The following is a 27103-nucleotide window of genomic DNA, read 5'->3' as shown; positions in this document are numbered from 1 at the left end:
GCATAAGACTGCCCTGGCAGTCTAGATGAGAAAGTTCCATCCCCAAGGAGCCTACATTCATGTCTCTGTATTTGTAGAGACAATACATACCCATGTGCAACATTAAAATAATTCAGGCTGGCCTATAGGAAGTGCCAATCTGAATAGTGTAATCCATGCTTCAGGAATTCAGAGAAGGAAGTGATTTCTCTGAACTGATCTCATTTCAGGAGGCTTCATGGAAGTCTGAGACCTGGCTTGGCTTCAGGAGAAACTGGGAAAGGTAATAAATAGAGTGAGGAGCAAAAGGTAAGTTAGAGGATAGACCAGAGTTGATGAGAACATATTTTCTTCTGTCTTTTGAGGAAACAAGCATTTCCCAATTCTCACATATAAACTTGACAACAAATTTATATTCTTTTCTAAGGATCTAGGAATTGCAGTGAACATTTGAGCACAAAGTTCTTTACACATTTATTTTTAAATCTAATGAATCTATGTAATATTGGACCCCATCAATTTATGAAAAGGTTGTTGTCTTCTTTGTCCAAACTTGTGCATAAGAAGGTTCATGAGAGGCTTGCTCATTCCATGTCAACAGTTAGTCAATGATTAGGACCAAAGGTTCTTTCCACAATCATCCAGTTCCCCAAAGCATCTTCACATTCTTTCTGAGCAGTGTGGATTTCTAGGGACTTTTGAGTTTTGGACTAGCACTCAGTTTATGTCATTTGGATGTGTAATATTTTTATATCAAGATTATTTCTTGCTGGGATAAATGGAGAATGACTAAGTTTGAATTTGTTGAAAGAGTGAGAAAAGATATGGAGACCCTTAATCTAATACAGGGGTTCTTAACCTGGGGTCTATCAATTTTTAAGATACTATTTGGATAATTCATTTAATATAATTTGTTTCTTTTTACTCCTGTATTTTTTGTTTTTTAAAAGCATTTTTTTCTGACAAGGGGTTTATAGGTTTGAACAGACTGCCAAAGGTCTCTCTCTCTCTCTCTCTTTCTCTCTCTGTCTCACACACACACACACACACACACACACACACACTGAGCACTGCATACTGTTGTTTGTCCTTCCTTGGGTCATGCCAAGGCTGCCAGGTAGCTAGCTACCTGTCCTGTGCCACTGCCTTTGGTTACAGCTAGTCTGTGGAAATGGCAGCTAGGTACCTAAGATATAATGAGCATTGTGTATCTGAGTTGTGTGGGCTTAGGGAACTAGCTGAGTGTAGGGCTACAATGGAACATCCAACATTGTAGAAGGATGATTAAATCCAATGCAGTTTGAGGAGGGAAAGAGCACCTAGGGCATCAGGAAAGACTCCTGTAGAAGCTGGGACCAGCAGTGACCCTTGCAGGAAGCCAGGATTGGAAAAGGCTAAATTGAGGAGGAGTGTATATTCCAGCCACATGGGCAGCCTGTGCCACCACCTTTTCTGAGTTAATTCCTGAGATTTAATTGAGGCAGTATATTGTAATGGACGGAGAGTTGGCCTCAGAGGTCTAATACCACTTTTGACTCTTGCTCGCCAGGTAACCCTGGGCATGTCATTTAACTTCTCAGGCCCTCAGGCCTATAAATTGGTATTATAAGCTTATAAATTGATTAGAAAGTGCTGCCCTGAATGGGTAGAGGAAGTTTCTGAAATCACAGATTTTGCACCTTCTGCAAAAGGTTGTTCCTGATCCCCCTCATTGATATTGCCTTCCCTCCCATTTATTCATATCAGCTATAGCTAATAAATATATAGTTGTTTGCATGTAAATTTCACTTTTGACACTGGATGATCCAGACTGAAACTTCACTTCATTTTCTGGATAAATTAGCAGTTTTTTCTCCTCATTTGTATCCAAGACTGACCAGACACTGCCGCCTTTTCCAATGAACAAGTAAGGAAATTTAAGTCCTTATAAAAGACTTACAAGTCTTCTGGCAATCTAAAGGTGTGAATAAAATTGCTAATGTTTCACTTCATGCAAAATATTAATGGAACCTTTTTGCCTCACATCATGACTAAGTGGGTGATTTGAGACAGGTGTGTTTGACCTGATGGTTTTCCCCACTGTGCTAGCAATGAGACCTTCCCATAATACCAGTGCTTCTGGTGAACCAATGCCCTCCAAAGAATTCTAGATTGCCAGAGTAGAAAGGGAACTTTAGAGTTCATCTAGTCAAGATCCTCATTTTACAGTTGAAGAAAGTGAGACTCTGAGAGGGGAGGTAATTTGCCCAAACTTGGTTGTCAGAAACTTTGTTGCCAAAGGCAGAATTAATATAGGCAGAATCCCCATGTTCAAAGGTATTAGAAAGGGGGCGGGAGGAATGATATAAAACCCTCATTAAATCATAACGAAAATAGCACCAGATATGCCACAAAATATAAAGTGTGCCCCAGGGATCCTTAGAGAAGAGAAAAGTCCTATAAATAACTGGAAATGTATTCCTGATATCAACTGGCATTGGAAAAACTTAGATCTCATTGTCATGTGCTTCTTTGTGGACCTGAATCCTTCCTGACCCTGTCCTGGCAAGTATATACCTGCCCAAGAAGCCTCCTACTTTCAAACCTTCTCTCTACCTTTTCTCCTCCCATCACTGCTGGAGTAATAGTCAGGCTTCTTCCTCTCTATTTCAAGACTCCCCATAGTAACCAAAAACATCAAATATGCATCTGGTCCTACTTTGGACAAGTCATACCATCACCCATTCGTGATGTCACTGGTCTTCGTCGAAAATGAACAAACAATAACATCTGATTTCCTATCGTAGCTTGTAGAGAAAGGGTTAAAAGAGAGGGTTATGTAAGATAAGGATTGAACAAAATTACACTTCACTTTTTGTGATCAGTAGGAGAATTGATGGAAACAAGCAAGCTGTGATGTTAGAGATTTGTGGTTTCATGTCCAATACTCTATTTTTTCTCTATTTAAATGGAGCATGGTCATTTGAACATGGTCAAGTTCAGAATAATATTCTATTCATTATACCTTAGAGGAGGGAAGAGTTATATTGTACTCCCTTGCCTCTGTCAGACCACATTGAGAATTTTGTAGGCAGTTTTGGTACTCAAACTTTAGGAAGGACTTCCAGAAGTTGCCATGTGTCTAATGAAGGATGGAGGGGAGACCAGAAATCACACCCATACATACAAGAACCACTTGGAACATGTGGTGATGTATATCCTGTAGCAAAAGTAGTATTGGGGAAATGCAGTGAACTACCTTTGAGTATTGTCACATTCAAACTCATCTCTCATTTTTCTGTAAACTTGAACTTCTGTAGATCTTCTTGAAGTTTCTGTGTCACTGGAAGCTCATTACTTTACTGCATTGAAAAGCTGAACATCATCTTTGAGCACTGAGATTTCACCATGCTTAACCTACAACAAACTGCTTCTAAAAATGGTAGAAAAAGCAGGTTCTAACATAAAACCTTGAGCCTTAACTGTTTATACTTCTAATCTAAAACTGACTGCCTCATGACAAACTATTTCCTCCCTCCTCTGCCTTTCCAAATTCCTTGGTGTCTCAAATTTATTAATAGTCTTTGGCAAATTTTGTCAGGCATTTTGAAAGTCTTCATGAATTACATTTTCCCTTGCTTCCTTCTCCCTCCATACTTGTTTACCCATCAGTGAACTCTAGCCAAGTATGTTTTCCCCTTACAGAACTCATGTAGAACCAAGTGTCCAGTGAGGTTCCCTTTTATTACAGAGGCTCTTTTTAATTGAGATAGCTCTTTTAGTTCAAGGAAGTAGTCTCCCTCTAGGATGGATCTAAAGCATCAGAATTACATTAGCTATTCGTCTGTCTGCTTTCAGTGATCATTAGTGAAGATTAATTAAAGTGATCCTATGCCTGGATTTTCTTCTCACATCTACCTCTCAGAAACTCTAGTTTCCTTCGAGGCTCAGTTCAGATGCTACCTCCTGCTTTCCACACCTCTCATCCCCTCACTGCACCCCATTACTAGTACCTGAGTCCCAAATTTATCATTCTCAATGATTTGAAGTATAAAAGTTATACAAATAACCTATTCTTTGCCACTTTCCTGGCAAATGAATCATGAGCCATCTCTCTTAACATCAGTCTTGCCTTTGGAGCTGAAGCATTATCCAATTCTGGATAAGCTGGATTTGGATTGCAGGGAGAGGAAGAGATACCAATCATACACAGGGAATGAATGAATTGACAAAAAGTATCAACAAGGCTAGGAGCTCTGAGTTCTGTCCCCCTGGTGCCACTAACTCATCCTGTGACCTGGGTTGAGTCATTGACTTTCTTTGAGCCTCAGTTCCCTCATTTGTAAGTTGGGAAGTTTAAACTAGTTAACTTCCAAGATCCCTTCCAGCTCTGGACTCCTAAAAGTATTAGGCTGCTATGTTGAAGAAAGAAGAATTAGACTCACAGGGAAGCGAGTCCCACAGGGAAGTACTAGGAGCAATGGGAAATGGCTTTTAGGCTTGATATAAGGGGGAAAAAATCCCAGACATATGAACTGACTGAAGAGGAAGTGAGTTTCTATATCACTAGAGGGTGTCAGGTGGAGGTTTGAGCAAGGGGTCTCTAACCAGGTATGGGTTTTACAAGATGACCTCCAAGATCCCATGGATATTGAAATTCTGCTCCCTTGGAATGTTATATTTGGAAGATCCATGTGCATTGGTTTCTCTTCTCCACCCACTCCCCCCTTCCCTAGCCCTGCCTTCAGGAGCCCATCAGTGCTATGATTCCTCAGCCAGCCATGCTCATTTCACTCCTAGCTTGATACTCTCTTCTGGAGAAGTCTCTACCTCCTCCCCAGGAGTTTCCCCTCTTGCCTCCTCCAACCACTTTGTATCATCTCCTTCTTTATGTGTTGTCTCCCTCCATTTTAACATAAACGTGATGGTAGGGACTGTCTTGTTTGCTTGTATTTGTTTCCCCCTGGGCCATCTCCAGTCATCTTGATGAATGTCTGACCCCTGGACCCAGATGACTCTGGAGGAGAAAGTGAAACTGGTGACTTTGCATATCCCTCCCTCATTCAAATCCAATTCAGTTGCAAGTCATAGCATCATCTTCCTGATGTCATGGTCCTCTTAGAGAACAAAGGACAAACCACACAACTACAATTGGTTTCCTCAGCACTTAGCTCAATACCTGGCACATGGGGACAGTTTAATAAATGCTCTCTGTTGATCCATTGGTGCATCCATGCCCCATAGTGGTACCCTCATAAATTTAAAGTAGAATGAGTACGGGGTGATGTGGTAAAGAGGGTTGGTGCCTTATTTCAGCAAACACCTGAGCCCATTTAGCTCCAGTCTGATATTTAAAATACCTGGAAAACACAGATTGCCCTTCTGGGGAGAAAATTCTGCTACCAACCCCCAGCCCCGCCTACACTGTTCCAATCTCCAGCTGAAAGTGCTTTTCTAAATGGAACATCTGCTTGTGATCCCAACGTTGGGGGTTGCTTTATGCATTTTCAAGTAGTCTTTTTGCAAATAGGAAAAATGAGTTTTGGGATTCAGGATATTAGGACCATTCTTAGTTCACAGAGTGCTTTGAAAAAAAAGAAAAGTGCTTTTGGACTTCTGAGGTTTTTCCCATATTTCTTGGAAGTCAAGGACATAGAATAGGAAATGTTTGCTGCTAGGTAGCTAACCTTCAGGTATTGTTCTGTCAGGATCATGGAACCTGAGATCATTGACTTAAAATTGGAAGACTACTTAGAAATCACCTAATGAATAAATTTTTAAAAGTCAATCTCATTTTATAAATGAGGAAACCTGAAGTCCAAGTGACTTACCCAAGGTCACACAGCTAGCCAGTAAGAATCAGAATTCCACAGTACTGTGCTTGATGCCACACCTGTATGACTGATTACTTTTTGAGGAAAGGCTTTGATAGTTGAAGGCCTGAACCCAGAGTTTTATGACTTTTTTTAAAGAGAAAACCCTTTATTTGAAAGGAAATGAAATACAAAGACAGGAAAAGTCCCAAAAGAACTTTTAAAAAAAATTTGTAAAGCACTTAATATATGCCAGGCATTTACAAATATCTCATTTGATTCTCACAACAACCCTGGGAGATGGATGCTATTATTATCCCCATTTTACAGTTGAGGAAACTGAGGCAAAGAGAGATCAAGTGACTTGCTCAGGATCACACAGTGAGTAAGAACTGGTCCCTTCCTGAAGGGAAAGCTGTTGCTGTGAGGACTCAGGAGAAACTGCCAAGTACTGTGCATGGAAGCCAAGGAGAGATGAAAATGGAATCAGATCCTGCTATGTTCATGTTCCTAAACTCATCTGACCAGAACATCATTTTAGGGTGAGGTTGAACTAGAATCAAAGAATTTCAAAGCTGAATAGGATCTTCAAGACCATTTGTTCAACTGCCTTGTTTTTCAGAAAAGGACTGAAGACACAGAAGTGAAGGGCCTTACCAAAGGTAATTAGATAGCGTGTCAAGCCTCTGTTGTCTCAGTTTATGGGGTATTCAGGGAGGACTAGAAACTCCAGTGTGTGGGCTCCACTTCTGCTGTCCACCTTCACCCAACTCTCACCTCCAAGAAGCTGTAGCATGCTCAGCAGCCATACCCAAGTAAATCATCTCAGCAGATGGGTTAAACCAGATTGAAAGTAACCAGTGGACCTCGAATCCATCAGTGATTTGGAGGGGGGTAGAATGAGAGGACGAGAACAATTTGTTAGAATGCTCAGGAAAGTGACTGAAGCAGGCACTGGGGAGAGCATGGTCAGACTTCAAGGATGCCAAGATCATCCACTGCATCCCAGGCCTTTGCCAATTGTCTTGCCAATGGACTGTGATGACTATGGAAGAGAGAGTGAGACTGACAACTTGTGCAACTCTGCCTCACTTAAATCCAATTCATACATGAGTCAAGATATCACTCTGTGATGTCATTAGTCCCCTTCAAAAGTGAAGGACAATGATAGGTAAGTTAAAATGATGTAACACTATGAGTTTTGCAAAGTATTTTACATATGACCTCAGAAAAAAATGGGCAATTTTGATTAACGAAAAATGGAAAGTTTTTCCACAAACAAAATCAATGCAGTTAAAATTAGAAGGGAAATAACTAAACTGGGAGGGGAGGAGAGAAGAAACTCTGCACAAAATTTCTCTGAGAAAGGTCTATCCAAGGTATATAAGGAACAAGAATCATTCACCAAGTGATAAATGGTCAGAAGATGTGAACAAGTGGTTCTCAAAGGAAGAAATTCAAGCTATTAACAGTAATGGGGAAAAAACTCCAAATCACTAGTACTTTGAGAAATGCAAATCAAAACAGTTCTGAGCTTCTACCTTACACCCTTCAGATGAGCAACCGTAAAACAGAAAAAAAAAAATGACAATTATTGGAGGAGATATAGAAAGACAGGCATAATAATATATTGTTGATGGAGTTGGTAATAGTCCAGCCATTCTGGAAAATAATTTGGAACTACACCCAAAATGTCACCAAATTGTGAATACCCTCTGACCTAAAGAGATCAAAAAAAGAGGAAAAGGATCTAGATAGTTTTTTATTTATAGCAGCTTTTCGTAACTTAGAAGTGGAAACAAAGGTGGTACTTATTAGCCAAGAAAAACTTATTAAGTGCCTACTATGTGCCAGCCACAGTGCTAACGACTGAAGATACATTAGCTGGGTAATGACTGAACAAATTGTAGTATATGAATGTAATGGAGTTTTATTGCACTCTGAGAAATGATGAATGGAACAGTTTCAGAGAAACCTGGAAAGACATGCACAAACAAAAGCGGAGTGAAGTGAATAGGAAAAAAATACTTTGTGCAATTGTAACAATATTGTAAAGATAGTTTTGAAAGAGAAATTGATTAATCAGAACTCCAGAGGACAAAGATCCTGCCAGAGGGGTGATGGATTCAGAATATAGGATGAGCCTCATATCTTCAGACATTGGTTTGTTTAGCTTGACTAGGTTTATTTACAGGGGTTTGGGATTTTTTGTTTTCATCCAGTGGGATGGGGAGGGGATTAGGAGGGCCTGTGGAAGTGTTGCCAAGAAAATGAAAGAAACATTGGAGCAGCTTAAAGAAAATGTGCAAAAGATAGGGAAGTTCAGAAGGAAACATACTAGCAAGAGAGCTTTGTGAGAGTAGCCTTTTGAATTTGTTACACACTTTTTTTTTAAAGTGATTTTATATATATATATAATTTGTAGTTTCATATGTAATCATCTTTTTTTTGCATATGGGCTTTTTTTCATGTTAAAGGACAGAATAACAAAATTTTAAATGTTGTGGCATCTTTGTGTGGTAGATGGGAGTGGAGAGGAGAAAGACTGGAAACAGAGAGACCAATTAGGAGAGTGTTGTAATAGCCCAGGAAAGAGGGGATGAAGATCAAATTTAGGGTGGTAGACATCTGAGGAAAGTGAAGAGGACAGACCCATGTGAATGATTTTGTAAAGTTGGATTCACTAAGGTTTGGCAACTGGTAAGATTGGGGGAAGGGGTGCTAGAGAGAAGGAAGAGTTTGGGAACCTAGGTAACGGAACTGATTGTAGGAAACTTCAAGAGAGATAAGGGACTTTGAAGATGTATGGGAGTTTTAAAAATTAAATTATATTTTATTTCCAGTTCTTCATTTTCTCCCTTTTCCCTCTCACCTACATCAGTGGAAAAAGCAAAAAAAGTGAAGCCCATTACAAATATATATGATGAAGAAAAACAAATACCATATTGGTCATTAAAAAAAAAGTGTCTCCATCTGCACTCTCAATCCATCATAAGCTCTATCAGAAAGAAGGTGGGTAGCTAGGTGGCATATTTCATCATGAGTTCTTTGCAGTTGTGACTGATCATTGTTGATCAGAGTTCCTAAGTCTTTCAGGGTTGTTTGTCTATACGGTATCATTGGCTTTGTATAAATTGTTTTCTTGGTTCTAAGGAGTAGCAGTTTTACTGGGTAATTGATAATGAATTCTAGTTTGAATGTGTTAAGTTTGAGGTTCCTATTGGACTTCTGGGTGGAGATTTCCCATGGGCAGTTAGTTGTATATGTTACTGTTAATGGAATCGGGACCTGTCAAGGAGCAGAATGTACATAGTGTCTTCCTAGGTAGACATCTCTTAGTAAGAGTTTCAGGGTTCTCCTTTGCTTCACTGATATCTATGCAAGCTGCATTTGCTAGTGTTTCTACAGTAAAAAAGATATGATAAAAAGCACTGTTTTAAAAGTCACTTGATGTTAAAAGTCTCAGGTCATCAATTTGCAATGTGAATATTTTCTGATTAGTTCAGTCTTCAGGCAAATAATATTGAGAAGTGCAGAACAGTGTAATATGAGGATTGGCTTGCATGCTTTTAGGCTTGGGAATGCAAATTGAGTTTCCTCGTGGGAGCTTTAACTCATATGTTACACCTGTGATATTTTCAATTAGCTGAAGAAATGCAATGGAATGTCCAACCTGGATGGATTTTTACAGTTGGGCATAGCTCTGAGAACACAATTGACTATTTCATATGGGAAATTTACATAATGACTCATGGGCCTTTGGGGGGATTTAATCACAGAAAATATTGTTGCAGCATAGACGATAAAGCTAAGAGGTGCATAATAATTCTCTTTGTGTTAGCCCCAAGATTAAAATAGCGTTAAGGTAGTTATTTTGCATTTCATTCTTGGGGGTTTTCATGTGAAAGAAAAGAGTGCTGAGGGAATCAGTACAAGATTTTCCTTATGCATGGATGTGTGAGCAGATTTTTAGAGGACAATGGGAATTTAAAAAATAGCCTGACTTTTCTTTCTTAGCACATGTTGTCTTGACTTAGGAGCAAACTCCACTGATGGAACCCTTTAGCTTCCTGCGGAAGCCACTTTGTTCCTCCCATTAAGAAAGGAAGGGAATAAGCATCAATATAGCATTTATTATATCAGGCACAATGCTAAGTAACTTTACAACTCTGTGTGTGTATGTGTATGTGTGTATTATATCTATCTATATATGTGTGTATGTATGGATGTGTATATGTGTGTATACATACACACATATATCCTTACAGCAATCCTAAAGAAAAAGATATTAATATCTCCACTTTCCAGTAGAGGAAACTGAGGCAAATAGAGGCCAAGGTCACATATTAGAGTCTGAGGTTGGATTTGAATTCAGGTCTTCTGACCCAGTGCTCTATCATGATTTTATTCTAAGAAAGGATCCATAGACTTCCCCAGAATATCATAGGGATCCGGGACACAAAACATGTTAAGAACCATCCTCCCCCTGCAAAGAAATGCTTTCTCTTACACAGATGCAGAGCTCCTTCTGCCAACAAATTTGCTGTTTCCCTTATCATCCTAAAAGCAAAACACATGTAAAAATCCTTCTCTCAACTGTAAGTTGTCAACTCATCCCTCTCTTCTTGCTCCCCACTCATTTACTACTAGACTCCTTTTTATAGTTTTTATTGGTATCTTTTAATTTTATATCACCTTCATTTTCAAATATATTCTTTCTGTGGTCCCCCCTTCCCCAACACCGCCCCCAAGTATGATTTCAGCTCCACACCCAAGTTGCTTACTGTTACCTCCCTGTTCAGTAAACTTCAGTGACTTTCCCTCTTGCTTGGAATGTTCTCCCTCCTAACCTGCCTTTTGGTTTCCCAGTCTTCCTTCAAGACTCCAGTCAAATCCCACCTTTGGAAGGAGACTTTTCCTATCCCTCCAGTGATTTATAAATGCTTTTTGGCTCAGGAACTGATTTGTGGACTTGCCTAGGGACCCAACCATCATTTCTACTGGAAAATGCATTTTGAGTTCCAAGCAACTCTGACAAACAGACTTTTGGAAGACAACCAGCTTGTTAATTGAGAACAGCCTATATGTGACACTGATACGTGATTTCCAAAATTAACAGTGTAAATTGAAAGAACTTGGCATTAGAAAACTACTTCCTCATTTGGGATGCCTAACCCTAACCCTTCTCATTTTTAATAATTTTTAAAAAATCTTGGGGTCTTCACTCACTAGATAAGTTCCAATGGGCAAATCTTAACTCCTTTGGGCCTCAGTTTCCACATTTGTAAATCTGTACCATCTAGGTATGATCCCAAATATTTATCTTTTTTGGAAGACTCACCTTCCCTGTTTTTTCCCGAGTTACCCCAAAATGTTTTACTTGCCATTGGTTCTTAGTGTTTACTAAGAAATAATACTAACCTCACCTCAAAGCCCTATTTGGGGGCTCACTTGGCCCTCTCTCAGTTTCAGGATAGTGTAGAAAGACTTCCTTCCTTGTGTTGCCTGAGCTTGGCAGTCTTGGAAAATAACAGAAAAGGAAATACCTGGAAGCTGGTATATTGACCACTGTCAGCAGAGTAAATCAAACTTCCAAACTGCAGCAGAGAAAACTGCAAGGCTCTCCTTAACCAGGTCACCCAAGGGCCTTTTGTTTAGGTTGCCAACAGTGGCCATGCTGGATTACAGTCCAACAGATAGCCTCCAGGGACACGGAGGCCAGTGAGCCAATCTCTCCCCAAAGGCATTTAACCCAGATGTGGAAAAACTAATAAAGTCCTATACTGTACCACTGAGTCTTTCCAAAAGCAAAGAAATAAGAATAGAGGTTATTTAGTCAACTTTTGGCACACAGCTTGAAAAGTAACACCAGTTAATAGAAAGGAAGTTGGACTTTGGGTTTTTTTTTTTGGGGGGGGGGTGACAGAAAGAAAAAGAAGCAATGGTTTAAAGAATCAGAGTCATTTAAATATTTGATAGTTATGGAACATTTTTCTGGGGTGTTCTCTAATGCACATTTAAAAAGCCAAGCTCCCAGATCCTTCATAGCTTCTCTTTCCCTTTCATATATAAATTACATAGAACTAGCGTTCGAGATGATGTTACAATTGAGAAGCAAAATAGAATGAGATAGAAGGACAGTCTTTGAAGTCAAGAAGACCCAAGTTCGAGTGTTTTCTCTGACACATTGGAGTAGCATGACTTTGCTCAAGTCACTTAACTTCTCATTTGTTTGTCTCATCAGCCAGAAAAATGGAATAGTATAAAGTGTCCTGAATTTGAAGTGACAAATTGTTCAAGTAGGGCCCAATTGGAGCAAATAACAAATCCCATGAGGAGGTGTCATTATCGAATTCATGCTGCATATTTCCTTTGATCTAGAACTAATTACCACATTTTGCATAATTCTAACTTCAAAAAGTATAAATTTGAAAATATGGCCATTTCAAAGAATTCTTAATCCACACTAATGGGGAGCTGACTGTATGCATCCTGGGCCATCCTCTTTAAGGCTCTGTTATAGGTAAGTTGCTGATCCATATTGGCAGAGGGAGTTGTTGGGTTTTTTTGTACTGGGAATGGTAAAATGACAGGGGTGAACCAAAAGAAAAATTCAGGGCCCTAGGATTTAGAGCTCCTTATTTTGTGTAGTCAGCATGGTGGTGTGGATATGGAGGTTAGCTTTGGCCTGAGGAAGGTCTGGGCCAGAGTCTAGCCTTTGACTCTACTTGCCTTTATAATGCTGAGAAAGGAGGTAACTCCTCAGTGCTCCCAGCCAAGTCTCCAGACTGTATGTGAGTTGCTGATCTATGTCTGTGAATGGAGTTCTCATGCCAGGAGTTCCTCCATAGCAATGAAGTCACAAGAATGGACAAACAGCCAACATGTATATGAGGAAAATGAGGCCCAGAAAAATTTGTGTCCTGTAGCTATTAAGGAGCAGAGCTGGGATGCACTTCGGGTCCTCAGCAGTGAAGTTCAGTTTCTGCTGACACTGAGAGCCATTAGTACAAGGGTGGGGAACCTGTGGCCTCAAGGTCACATGTGGCCGTCTAGGTCCTTGGGAATGGCCTTTGATTGAGTCTTCAGTTTTACAGAACAAATCCTTTTATTAAGGGGATTTGTTCTATGAAGTTTGGGTTCAGTCAAAGGGTCATACTTGAGGACCTAGAGGACCACATAGGGCCTTGAGGCCGCAGGTTCCCCACCCCTGCATTAGATAGAATATAATAATGAGAGTTATTTTTTTAATGGAATTTTGGAAGACCAAGTTTTCTATTCTTGAACCATTTTCAGGCAGACCATTGAATGAAAACTCCCATGGTGTTAGGGTAAATTCAGTTCTATTCAGACAACAACCCCAATATGTTTACTGAGTGGCTTCTCCTGTTCTTTCTAGTTCTCCTCAGGCTACCCTGATCACAGTTGAGAGACAACTGCCAGAATAACCTTGAAATCAGATTAGTCTTAATTAGAGCCTCCCATCTCATTTTTGTTCTTGGACAGACATTTGCTGTAATGAGCAGATTGCTGGTCATAATTACACCTCAAGCAAATATCACCTTTGCCATAAAAGATGGTGGCAGGAATCAGCACCATATAGAAAGTCAGAATGAGAAGAACATTAGCGATAGTCTGGTCCAGCCCCTTCATTTGACAGAAAAGGAAAATGAAGCCTGGAAGTTTAATGATTTCCCACGTAGGCGGTAAGGGGTAAAGCTTGGATCCAGTCCGAGATATTCTGATCTCATGTCTATTGTCTTTCCATTATTTCAAGAAAAGTGGATAAAATGCTGATCTCTGCCCCTGGAGACCCAACTCTTCTTTTTAAAAATGGTATCAGGGGTCTGTTTCATTTGGTTAAGACCCAAGTGAACTTTAAATTGGTTCTTGCTGTTATTTGTCCTTCATTTTTGAAGAGGATCATGACATTAGGAAGATGATGCCATTATTTGCAAGTGAATTGGATTTAAGTGAGGAAAAGTTGTGCAAGGTCACCAGCCTCACTTTCTCCTCCAGAGCCATCAGGGTCCACTGGCGAAATATAGATCAGGATGACTGGAGATGCTTTAGTTAGAGAATTAATGGAGAAGAGATACTGGGTGTGCCCTCTCCTCTTGCCTACTTGAGTGTTGCTTCCTAATCTTTTTCACCCATGACTAAAATCTGTAGCGCTGAGTTCTTGCCTGATTTAAGCCCAGATCCTGACCTTCATACTCTCTTGAAAGCAGAGATGATGCCCTTCCAACTGAGAAAAAGTAACCCTGTAATGAGTCTCAGAACATGGCAACCTCACACTGACCATCCATCAGCTCTTCTTCTGAGGCAAAAACAAGCATCCTAGCAGTACTCAGCAGAACCCCCCATGGGATAATTGAACAAACGTTGCCCAAGATGATCGTCAAGTCCTGATTCAGAGAACTCACCTGCTGTGATGTGTGCTTCAGTTTTGAGCTGACTCTCCATACTGAGAAAAGTATGGGTTTCAGCTTTCAGTTTTGCTTAAGCAAACATGTAGCTTGGATTGAATTGTTTTAGAGAATACCCAGCAAGTACAGCAGTGGTAAGAATGATTTGGAGGTGGAAAAAGCTGGAGTGGGGACACTTTACACACTCTTTCCCTACAACCCACATGACAAATACTCTCCCTGCATACAGGCACTATCAGGTTTCATTACACTAAAAAAAAAAAAAAAATACTAGTTGAGGAAAACTGAGGTGATGGAGAGAGGTGGAGGCAAAGGGGGGGAGGGGAGGACATGACAACAAGATGCCATTGCTTGGCAACATTTTCTCCCGTTTCTTTTCCCACAAAGAATCTGAACTGTTTTTTTAATAGATTAGTTTCACTGAACATTCAAAAGTCCCATCTGCCGGCTGGGGGGAGAGAGAACCACTGTTCTATCTACCCTTGTGACTCAGCACAATGTCCTATCATTCCAGGATGTGCCACAGGAAGCTTGGTTTAATAAATTTAACTTAGTAACATAAACCAAACTTTCCTCTGCCAGGTTTTTATTGAATTCTAAGAAGATGATTGCTTTGTTCAGACAGGCTGCTCATCCAAGTGATGTTAAGACAGACTTTCAGGGGTCAGAAAAGTAGTGTCCTGCATTCCCTTCTTCACTTCAAAATATGGAAGCCATATTTTCCCAGGGACCATCTAGAATATTTAAGGGTTTATCATAAGATAGGAGGGAGAGTGTAAGGAATTGTGGAAAGAATCAGGGAACCTGCCAATTTCTCTGACAAGAAAAATATGCCACTGTGGGTTCAAATCAAACCTTGTTTTCCTTCATTTTAGAAAGCCTATAGGATCATTGATTTTGAGCAATAGGAGACTTCGAAGGTCATTTTAAGTAAAGCCCTTTATTTTACAGATGAGAAAATGGAGACCCAGGTAAATTAAGTGACTGGCTCAGCGTTGTACAAGTGATAAGCAGCAGGGCTGGGATTTGACTCAAAACCTTGTGACTTACAATCTAATACACTTTTCCTGGACATGTACTGGATTTGGGTTCAGTGAACCTGGGTTCAAATACCAAATCTACTACTTGCTACCATTGTGATCTTGGACAAATTAGTTGGTCTCTCAGAGCCTCTGTTTCCTTGTCTCTAAAATGAGGGCGTCTCCAAAGTTACTTCCAGGTTTCCATCTACAATCCTATGACTTGCATAAGGTCAAATAAGTAATTATGGTTCACATTTATGTCATGCTTTAAGGGTTACAAAATAATTTACACACATTATCATTTAATCTTTGCAACAACCCTGTCAGCTGTTATACTGCCACTGGATTCACTTTACTGGTGGGACTGAATGGTTATGTATGTAATGTTTCTAGTATCACAGAGTTGATAGGAAGAGCAAGTATTTGAACCCAGTTCTATTTCCTTTTCTTAAAATTCAATTTTATTTTATTTTCACATGTAAGTTCTCTTACTCCTACTTTACACCCTCCTTCCAAATTGAGAAAGTACTACCAGCCACTAAAAAAAAAATCCTGGTACAGACAGACCTCTATAGTGAAGCAAAACAAATTCCCGCATTAGCCATGTCCAAAAGAAAAAGTCTCAGTCTACTCTGAATCTCTAACCTGTCTATGTGGAGATTGGCCATAGCATGTGGCGTCATGAGGCCTCTGGAATTGGATCTGGTCATTGCGGCCCCCTGTCTGCTGTAGCACAGCAGTACTATTCCTGTTATGGAGGGTGAACATCCAAAATATAAAGAGCTCCCAGAACTGATGTTGTTATGTATGTATTTTCATGATCCCCTGTGGTTGTGTACTTAAAATATTGAGTGTGTGAGGGGAAATGGGGTTTTTAGCTTCTCTTCTTGTAGCCAGCATCAAATGAGGTGTGTGTGTGTGTGTGTGTGTGTGTGTGTGTGTGTATGTTGTTTTAACGGATCTCTTTCCTCCAGGCAGAATTTATTCTCATAACTGTAGCTAATCTAATAGCTTTTTCTCTTCTACTTGTTTTGAGATATTTAGAGGAAGGACAACACTCAGTATACAAATTGGTGGTTAATAGGTATAATAATAGTTGGTGTCGTTCAGGCATGCCTGTAAACGCCCCATATGGGTTTTTCTTGGCAAAGATCCTGGAGTGGTTTGCCATTTCCTTCTCCAGTGGATTAAGGTAAACAGAGGTTAAATGACTTGCCCAGAGCCACATAGTTAGTTCGTGTCTGAGGCCAGATTTCTACTCAGATCTTCCTGACTCCAGGTCCAGGCTCTATCCTCTGAACCACCTAGCCACCTCCAATAATAATAATAACTAACATGTATATTGCCTACTATGTGCCAGACACTATTCTAAGCATTTTGCAAATATTATTGCATTTTAATCCTCACAACAAGGGACATAGGTAGTCTCACTGTTCCATTTTTACAGTTGAAGAAACTGAGGCAAAGATCAGCTAAATGATAATTGATGCTGCTCCTGTCCAAACAATAATAGTAACAGCTCAGTCAACCAAAGAGGACTCTGTTTCAACTCGACTGGTTGTCCTTTCATATTTCTCCACCAATTTTACTATAGCTTTTGAAGACACAGGCTGTTTACAACACAATTTGGTTCACACCCAAACAATGTCAAGGTACACCTTAAGCTTGTTTTGTAGTTGTCTATCATCTTGAATCAGTGGAGAAAGATATAATTTTCAAATACATATATCTTTTATCAGTAAAGATTAACAAAATTTGGTACATTTGGATTTAGTGCAGTCTGGTCGTTAGAGGAAGCCCTGGGTTCAGATCCCTCCTCATACATGTGTAAGGGATGTGATGATGGGCAAGTCACTTAGAATCTCTGTTTCCATTTCCTTATCTATATTAAGAGTGGGGATTCTAATAGCATTTATCTCACTGAGTTGTTGTGAGGATCAAATGGAATAGCGCATGTACAGTCCTTTGCAAGTCTTAAAGTGATATGCACATGCTAGCTGTTATTTTTATTGCATGACTAGCAATTAGAGAGGGAAGTGGACTTCATTCCTGTGTAATCATAAAACCAGAGATTCTTGGTCATTAATAAGAGTAGTAAATAATAGCTAATTTTCTAAATTAGTAATACTAGTTTTTGTAAATATGGTTAATTTTCTGTGTTCTATTTATAGCTGGTCAGGGCATAAGTCCTTAGATTAATAGAATTTAAGTGCTGAAAGGAACTTGGAGGTCAATTCCTCCCTTTAATTCAGGGTTTCTTTACACTTTTGTGGACCTCTTTGGCAGTTTGGTGAAGCCTCATAGACTCCTCAGAATAACATTTTTAAATGCATAAAATAAAATACTTAAGATTATAAAGGAAAGCCATTGTTTTGAAATCCAGTCATCAGAATTACTAGAAGCAAAGCAAACTCACAGACTCCAGGTTGAGAACCTCTGCTTCAATAACTGAGGAAACTGAAACCCATGAAAGGAGAGTGACTTGTCTGAGGACCCATAGCTACCTGGGATTCGAAACAGTGCTCCTGCGTCGTATACCAAGCAGCTGAAGAGTCACTGCCAAGCAGTTCCTGGAATGGTCAAAGTCAAAGTTCTGGGCCTTTTCCTTATTTTAGAGAAGTGTAACAGGAAGACCCTGGAGAAGCTTCCATCAGCCACCTTCCCAGATGGCAACCAAAAGAGAACCCCAGGACTCAGTCCAGAGTGTGCCACAATTCCTGCAGTGTCCCCAGCATCCCTCCTGACAAATTCTGCCTTCTCTGAGATAGAGCTAAAGAGCATTGAAGGGAAAATGGTTTTTTTTTTACGCAGATGCTTCTGCAAGGCTAGTCAGAACACCTAGTTTTTCAAACTAGACATACAAAATACTCTGCTTTTCAGCCCAATTTAAGGAAGAGGGATATTCTTGCTGGGAGAGCTCACTATGCAATCTAAGTCACATAGACTAGAATTCTGTGACTAAGAAAGGTACAAAGGTGCTCATCAGGTGTCTGAATCAGAGTTGGTGATATGACAAACAGAACTACAGAAGTCAGGAAGGGGAGCTGATAACGAATTTGTTCTTAAGCATGTCGAATTTGAGGTGATGAGATCTATCTAGCCAACATTTCATTTCGGTTCGGGTGCCTTCAGGCCCCAAGATTTTTGCACATAGATACTTTATAGATATTTATGATTGAAATGAAAGTGTCTGGTGGGCCACAGGAGAGATGGGATTAGAGTGTAAGCAAAGCCACCGTCATCTGTGGAGAAGTGATTAGTTGAATTAATGAGAGAGGAAAAGAGTTGTGTCTCCTCTTTCCAGCCCCTCTAAAACACTATGGGCAGCTCTACTATGGGTGTTCGATGCCTTTGTAGGTAACATCAGCATCATGGTTTTCATTCACATGCTTTCCAAGGCACCTTTATCTTAATCTAAATCCCACTTAAGCACAACTTTCATTCATATATAAAGCAAGCTTTCATTTATAAACAAGTATAATTCCCCACCCTGGAAAATATGTAAGTGCTTGGGGAGAATGAAACCAAACATTTTGAAATATCTGAATAATTCTAAGAGAAGTAGATTTTTTAGACGTGTTATGACTTTCCTGGGAGAAAAGCCTAAATTTGAATACATTTTTACGGTTATGAAAAACATGATTCAAGAAATGAAAACAGTAAAACTAATTGAGGCCACTCTTATTGAAATTTCTCAAAGAGTTTGGGCAACACCCTTATTCTTTCTCCCACACAACATTTTGAGTGTTATTTTGCCTTTAAAAACAAACTGACTATGCTGAAACAAAACCTCCATCCTGAAAGATTCCAGGGACTGATTTTCTTCCAAAATTTAATTTCATGTAAAGAACTTCCTGCTTTAGAAAGAACAGTTAACATAAAACAGAATGCTATGTAATCAGAATGATGGCATCTGGCCCCAAAGGAGACTTGACAAAATGTACTTCTCTCCCTTGCTTGCAGAAATAGAAGACTGTAGGTCTGGAATATTATCATGCCATTAGATACAGCTGATGCTCTGATGCTCTGATTCTTTTTGCCCAACTCTTTTTTTTTTTTGCATTTTTTTTCTACAAAGAATAGCTCACTGGTCAGGAGGCGGGGTGCAGGATGTATTCTGAAATGAATGTGATGTAAAAAAGGATCAATAAAGCATAGCCTGCTTATATTTGAGTTAATAATTCAATACCTAAATAAATAGTAACTCTGGAGAGAAATATAAATGTTGCTCACTTACATGGGAATAGGTAAGTTTAGGACATGGGATAATTTGACTTACAGAATCATAGCCAAATAGAATAAATGACAAGTTCCCTTCTGGAGAACACTCTTCACATTTTCACTAATTCTGAGACCTCCTAGGTTTGCCATACAGTCAGTAGCACCTTGAATAGATTTTTCTCCAAGGCTGTAGATGAGAGACCAATAAGGTAGAAGTCTTTCCCTGTGGCAATAAGGAGAGTTTTTGTTGTTGTTTTTTTTTTTAAACTCCCAGCAGAACTCCTAAACCAAACAGTGATTCAGTGAAATAAGGTGGTTCTTTATGTAAGTCACTATTCTGCTGACTACCAGTAGTAGAAATCCAAGCTTCAGAAGGGGCTGATAAGTCGTCACTGGGTTCCCGATGTTCAGGACATTGTAATGGTCTTGAGGCTGTACCGTTGGGTTTCCACTGTCTTCACATCCATATAGTCTGCTGTGAAGGCGGATCAGAGGACAGGGGATAACCATAGCATATGTGGGAACAAGGGTACTTTCTAATTTTTATTATACAATTATGAAGTATATTATTAAGGAAACAGACCATGGTTCATTGAAGGGAAACAGTAGGATAGGATACGGCCAACATGAATAGGGATGCAGACATTCAGGCTAATGAAAATGAGAGCCATGAACTGAATTAGAACACTGTAAGGATCCTTTTTTAAAAGTATAACCAAGTGTCTTGAAGTAGAATAAAATGTAACTATGTCTTCTTCGTAGCAGATTTTTGCTATCTTTTACACTGAAAGAGATATAATCTCTAGTTTTGAAAAGTTAACACAGTTTCTACAGCAAGTATTTGGAAACTCTCAAATTCCAGCTATTATTTTTTCCTGGTTTACTTTAGCATAATAATATTAAAAGTAATCCTACAAGCCAAAGCAAAATTAGGTCATGCTGGCCATGGAAAAGACCCAGAGAAACAAAGTATGTAGGTCACCTTGAAGTTTTGCATTTAGAAAGCTTTGGCTTACACAGTTATTTTACAGTTACATCTGTGGGAAGATGCATGAAATATTGATTTTAGATTAAACAAAAAACAAATTCTACTGGCCCGTGTAGGAAAATAAGGATGAATGACTTGAAATGACAAGCCCTTTAGTAGTTATGGCTAATAGCCATGTAACTTAGAAAATTTGCAGACTATGTTTCTGTTTTTACTTCTGTTCTCAGCCTAATAGTTTATTTAACTGTCTTTACTCTGAACTTTAATGCACCAAAAGTAAACAGTTTGTTTTAACAAAGAAATAAACACGAGTGCAATTCATTTTTTAGCCTGGCTCAAGAACACCATTTTGAAGTACTAGTATTCCCTAATGAAGACAGATGTGTCTAGTAAACAGGCAGCTTCCGAACATAAAATTTAATGCAAGTTCCCATTGACAAATTTGTAAACTATATATCAGCCAAGACATATCACTTAATTTAAGCTAAAGTTTAAACAATTCTTCTAAGGGTTAGAGGCTGTATTGTAATCAAAGCAAACTTATGACCAATTTAACCTGATAGGGTTACTGGGTATAATTGGCAAATAGTTCATATAATTACTATGATTATATAAAATAAAATCAACAGTTTGGGGCTTTAGAGGAAGGTACTTCTGGGAGTAACTGGCTGACAGCTGTAGCTGTCTACTGTTTTTTTGTAGGTGTCTATTAATACCTAGAAGTAAGAACAAGATAGACTTCAGAGGTCTTGGAATGTGTTTGGCTTCGGATAGACATTCATTGTTAATTTAACAAATATTGTGATTTTTTTCATGAGCATAGTATAGAATATTCCACTCAATTCAATTAAACTAGCATTTTTAAGCACATGTCTAAGGCACATAGTAGAGTTAAAAAGAATGAATTAAAAAAGAAATTTAAAAAATGAAAACTATCCCTTCACTCTCTCTGATTTCTACTGCATACTGTGTGTATGTAAATATGTGTACCATATGTATATAAATAAATGTAAAATTTTTCAATAAAAAAACAATAATAAATACTGTTGAAAAGTCAAATAGACCCAAGGCAATGGGATCTGTTTCTCATTCCTGATGGGCAAAAATTAGGAATAACATCAGCCTTCTAATAGAAAGCCTATGAGGGAAGGATCACAATGGTGAAATTGACCATCCTAATGAGGGAAGGAGGTCTTAGGGAAGAATGTAGGAATTGATAGTTCACAGACACCATACATAGCAGCTAGGAGGCACAGTGGAGAGAGTGATGGGTCTGGAGGCAGAAGACTCATCTTCTGAGTTCAAATCCAGCCTCAGATACTTACTAGCAGTGTGACTCTGGGCAAATCACTTAACTCTGCCTCAGTTTCCTCATCTGTAAAATGAGTTGGAGAAGGATATGGTAAACCACTTAACCCCAAATGAGGTCACAAAGAGTGGGACACAACTGAAAAACAACTGAAACTCCTGTAGACATAATTGGCTTTGTGATCTTTCTCATGAAAGTGTTCTTGGCTAAGAAAACCATCTCCTGTAGAGATCAGTACAGACTGATGCCTGAAACACACACTACTTATTAGCAATGCATTTATGTTAACAGGCAATTAAAGAGTTGGAGGATGGGAAGGTTAATTATTCATACTTTCCTATGAATTGTCCATTAGCTTTCCTAATCCTTATTTGAGATACCAGAGGGGACAGAAAGAGTGCGAAAATCAGAGGAATAATAATTATGGAGAATAGATGTGGTGACCATAATTAGGACACATGGTTTGCTTTGGCAGTGTTCATTAAAAGTAAACTTACACTTTTTTAAACCAAGACTGTGCAAGAAAATTTGGATGCTATTTGGTCAGTGGGACATTGTGATGGGAGAGGGCAAGACTTCTATGTGAGGGCTTCAGAGTAGTGGTGGGCATCCATATGGTCGCTTGAGTTTGCTGGGCATATCTAGATCGGGGAAGGCAGAGGGGCCAGAAAGGAGAAAAGTATAGAAGGGAGATGGGAGAAAACCTAAAAGGTGAACTTTTCCAATTGCTTAATTTTTCCTGGGGCTGGCCCTGTTTTCTGTCCTTTCTTTCCTCCCAAAGGAAAGGTTGGATAGAAAAGGCCTTTATCCCTCAAAACAGACAGGATCTAAATTTTATGATGTCCTTCCTTCCACCCTCTCCTTATTTCCATCTTACTTTGCTTCACCACTAAATAGCCTCACTAGGAGTGAGTTGGGGGGAGATGGGGAATGATGCCCAGAATCCCCATAATTTTAAGTGCCTGGGCCTTTTTTATGATGTACCATGCATACAATTTAGCAGAAATTATATACTCTGGAGGAAAAAAGAATGATGCTTCTCATTCATTCAGTTTATTCAATAAACATGTATTAAGAGCCTTCTATATGCTGGGTACTGTGCTTTTGTTCAAAGTAGCTTTTCTGGTGAAGGATTTTATTAAATGGAAGATATATTTGTATGCATTTCTACAAATACAGCCACGCCCCACAGCAAAAAAAAAAATACTTAATGGGGGGAAAGCTTATTTTAAATGGAGTTAGAGCAGGTGTATAGAAGTGTAAACATTCATTCTTGATCAACTTGCTTAATGGTCTTCCGAGATATACTGTAGGTATTAAATGAGGCCTTCAGGTATAACATCTGTATGTTATAAACTCCCTTTATGACTATTTCAGCAGACAGATGAATGGATTAAAATACATGGTGAATCTTCATCCCATCCACTCTTACCTCTCCCTCCCCTCTTTTTTTTTTTTTACAGAGGTAGAATATCCCGGGTATAGAACACAGCTTATAATGTCATACTTTTTCAACATGTTGGTTAGTTTTACAGAACTGTTTTTCTCCTTGTTAAAAAAAATAACTAACATTTACATAGTACTTAGCAAGTATTTTACAAATATTATTTCATTCAATCCTAACAGCAATAGGAGCTAGGTGTTATTATTATCTCCACTTTACAAATGAGGAAACTGAGGCAGGCAGGATGACTTGCCAGGGTCACATAGCTAGGAAATGTCTGAGGTCAGATATGAACTCAGGTCTGCCTAACCCCAGGTCCAGCACTCGATCCACTGTTCCACCTAACTGTTAGAAGGCATGGCTCTCTGGGAGGGAGAGGCCAGAGATATTTTAAGAAATGTATCAAAACAAATGATATCAGTACTTTCTTATTTTAAAATAACATTAGCTAATATTTATATGGAATTGTAAGGTTTGTAAAACACTTTACATTACATATTTTTTCATTTGATTCCCCTAATATCCCTATGAGGTAGGTGCTACTAATATCCCCATTATGTAGGGGAGGAAATTGAGCTGAGTTAATTAATTTGCCCAGGGTCATACAACTAATAGATGTCTGAGTTGGGATCTGAACACAAATCTTTATAACTTCAAGCCTAGTATTTATCAACTATGCCAAGCTGCCTTTCCATGACTGGTAAATATCTGAATAGCTTAGGCCCAGATTTGGCATGTTGCTAGTGAGACAACTTAAGCCCTAAATTATGGATAAGTTTACATCTACTGAAGTTTTATTAAATCCTTCTGTGTCATGTAACTTTAAAAGAATTTTCTCTCCTCCTTCCTTCTTCTTTCTCTTTATTCCTTCCTTTCCCTCAATTCTAAAGCTTTGTTATTAGGCTTAAAAAAGTATCAAAGAAAAATCATTTGAGAATTTTGTTGCTTTGAAGATTTGAGAGGTATATGTTTCTCTCCTGATTCTAAGGGTGAGGCTATAGGAAGGGGAGTTTTTAGAATTCTGATTTCATCAGTGTCAGAAACTCACAGAATGGACAATCTCTTCCCTAGTGATGATTGGACTGTAACTTACCATCTTAGAGCCATCAGCCATTGAGCAGTTAAGTGACTTATCCAAGATTGTAGAGTCATATGTCAGTCATTGCCTCTAATTTCTTAAGAGATATCCAGTAATTTCTGATGTATTTAAGTTCTCCTTAGTTTTTCTTCAATTTTTTAATAGGTACCATGTAATATAAAGATTGATACCTAGCTGAGAAGGCAATATATTCCTCATGACTGTATAGTAAATATATCTTATCCTTAATTTGCAGGTTATTCTTCAAGAAGAAACCATGTCTTGGAAATTTGCACTTCTTTTCAGCACAGTGACTTTGACATCAGCCTACTCCCAGCTTGATCCTTTCTCACTTGAGGAACTTGGCTCCGACACTGGAATCCAAGTTTTCAATCAAATAGTCAAATCTCGACCTCGTGAGAATATCATCATTTCTCCCCATGGGATTGCATCACTTCTAGGAATGCTTCAGCTTGGAGCTGATGGGAAGACAAAGAAGCAGTTGACGACAGTGATGAGATACAGTGTCAATGGTGAGTTTTCTCTCATTACTGATTTATCTGTCTTTTACAGGATGGCCTCTTTCTTCCTCAGAATACATCAAGGATTATTAGGGGAAATCATTGATTCCTAGAACCTCAAAATGTTAGAATGAGTTGAAATATCATCAGCTCTGGAGCTTAAGGATGCATGTTTCAATTCCACCTTTGATTACTACTTGTATAACCTTGAATAGAAATCACTTGACTGTCGAAAGTCTCAGTTATCTTATTTGTAAAACGGGGAAGCTGGACTGGATGACCTCCTTCCCAGCTCTAAATCTATGATCACGTGATTTGGTTCAGTGCCTCATTTTACACAGAAGAATTCTCTGCCCATAGGAATCCAAGTGGCTGCCCCAGATAACATAGTTAGAGGCAGAGCTGATACCAGACCCTCAGGCTGCCTAGTTCCCCAAGTCGCATTATTTCTGTTATACAATACAGCCTTAGGATGAGTAGGCTATTCACTAAATGTGCTTCAAAAAAATAATACTATAGTGAAAGCATAGCCTGATCATAGTATCTTATATTTATTTAGGGCTGGAAAGGAGCTCAGAAAAGTGATCTAGTCTAACTCTTTTATTTGATAAATGAGGAAATCTTGTCCCATTTTACAGATGAGGATACTTGAGGAAAGTGAATTCCTTAAGGTCAGACAAATGATATGAAAAAGTTAGGATTCAAATCTAGATCATGTGACTCAAAATCCAACTCTCTTTCCATTAAACACCATGATACCTCTAAATAGAAAGAGTTGGTGGCTCTAAGTCGGGAGAGTGATCCTAGGGATGACCACTAACTAGCAATATAACTTTGGACAAGTTGGTTTGGATCTTTCTCTCTCTTTCTCTCTTGCTCTCATTTTCTCCGTGTGTGTGTGTGTGTGTGTGTGTGTGCGTGTGTGTGTGTCAGTTGACACTACTTTGTTTTTTGCCTCCTTCTTCACCAGTGTAGAAATTAATCAAGAGGAACATGTTGTCTGAAACAAGGGCAGAGCAACCCGGCAATCAGAACTTTGCCTCAGGGTGCTGAAATTCAGGGGGAGCTAACGGAGCCTGGACTCCTTCAGCAGGTAGAAACAGTTGAGCTTAGCACCTTACTTGCAAGAGTAATTAGATAAAATAGGAAGCTACCAGATGACAGTTTCTTCCTCTCCTGCTGTGTCCCAGGTGAGCTCCTATCTGGCCTCACTCCAGTAACCACCTCAAATATAGACTTACGGAAGAAGTCTGCCCGCAGTGGCTAATGTCCTAGCGTATCTTTCTTTCCCCCTAAGGCAATTTGTCGGGATCCTACCCCAGCAACTGAATTTATCTTCTGAAGTTGACTGGAGGGATCCTTTCATGCTGTTTATATGAAGTTAATTTGGGGCCCCAAATTGCTAATTATGGCTCTGAGCTAGAGGAAGTGATTAAAACATAGAGAGACTGACAGTCCAGAATTTCTTCTACTGTGTAAATTGATGTTGCTGAGATGGGTCAGTTTCATGCCAGTTGGCTTTCTCTGAGGTCTGGAATGTCCCTTTGGGGCATAAAAGGAGGTATGGGACCATGTAAAGATCCCTGGTTTTGGAGTCACACACACCCAGCTTTGTCTCTTACTATTTGCTTGACTTTGGGGAAATCACTTAACCTATTTGGACCTCAACTTCCTCAACAGTCAATAAAAGGCTAGAATAGATGACCTTTAAGGCCCTTGCCCACTCTAAATCTATGATCCTTTATAATAAGGAGAGTAGTTTGTAATTTGCCTCCCTTCAGGGAAGGACATTGTTCTCACAGGGTTCTTTACTTAAGGTCTGTAGACATATATATGTATATTGATCATTGAATTTCAATGTAGTTGATCTCCTTTGTACTTCTGTTTTTATTTTATGCATTTAAAAATATTTGGAGAAGGGGCTTCATGAGACAGTTAAAAGAGTGCATCAGAAAAGATTCAGAACCCCTTTTAGGAGAGCCCAAATTATTAGACCATAAACTCCTTAAGGACAGGAACTATTTTTTTTATTAGTTGAATCCCCAATGTTTAGCACAGACCCTGGAACATAGTAGGCACTTCCTGTGTTGGTCTTTCTCAAATAGGACCAATGACATCAAGAGGGTGATGTCTTAACTTGCAAGGGAATTGGATTTAAGCGAGGCAGGGCTGTGCAAAGTCATCCCAGAGTGATGTGAGTCCAGTGCGTGACATAGGCCAGAATAACTGGCAATGGCACTTAATAAATATTTATTGGATTGGAATGTAAATGTTAGTTGAGAGGACTTTATGGTTTAAAAGGTTCTTTTCCCTCACAATG

At 39.1% G+C, this 27103-nt stretch overlaps 1 protein-coding gene across 5 annotated transcripts in view; it reads left to right on the top strand.

The window, feature by feature from the left end:
• Window positions 1-27103, top strand: part of SERPINE2 (serpin family E member 2) — a 76602-nt gene that overhangs the window by 19083 nt on the left and 30416 nt on the right. For 2 of the 5 annotated variants that reach the window (XM_072617964.1, XM_072617962.1), the window contains exons 2-3: window positions 210-288; window positions 24519-24795. In XM_072617964.1, coding sequence (XP_072474065.1) covers window positions 24540-24795 — 256 coding nt within the window. In that variant the 5' untranslated portion in view covers window positions 210-288; window positions 24519-24539. The remainder of the gene's footprint in view (window positions 1-209; window positions 289-24518; window positions 24796-27103) is intronic. The other 3 variants (XM_072617965.1, XM_072617961.1, XM_072617963.1) reach the window with 2 other exon arrangements.

This window comes from Notamacropus eugenii, chromosome 6 (genome assembly GCF_028372415.1).
Source record: "Notamacropus eugenii isolate mMacEug1 chromosome 6, mMacEug1.pri_v2, whole genome shotgun sequence".
Classification (NCBI taxonomy): Eukaryota; Metazoa; Chordata; class Mammalia; order Diprotodontia; family Macropodidae; genus Notamacropus; species Notamacropus eugenii.
This window is presented reverse-complemented; position numbering and strand designations above follow the sequence as displayed.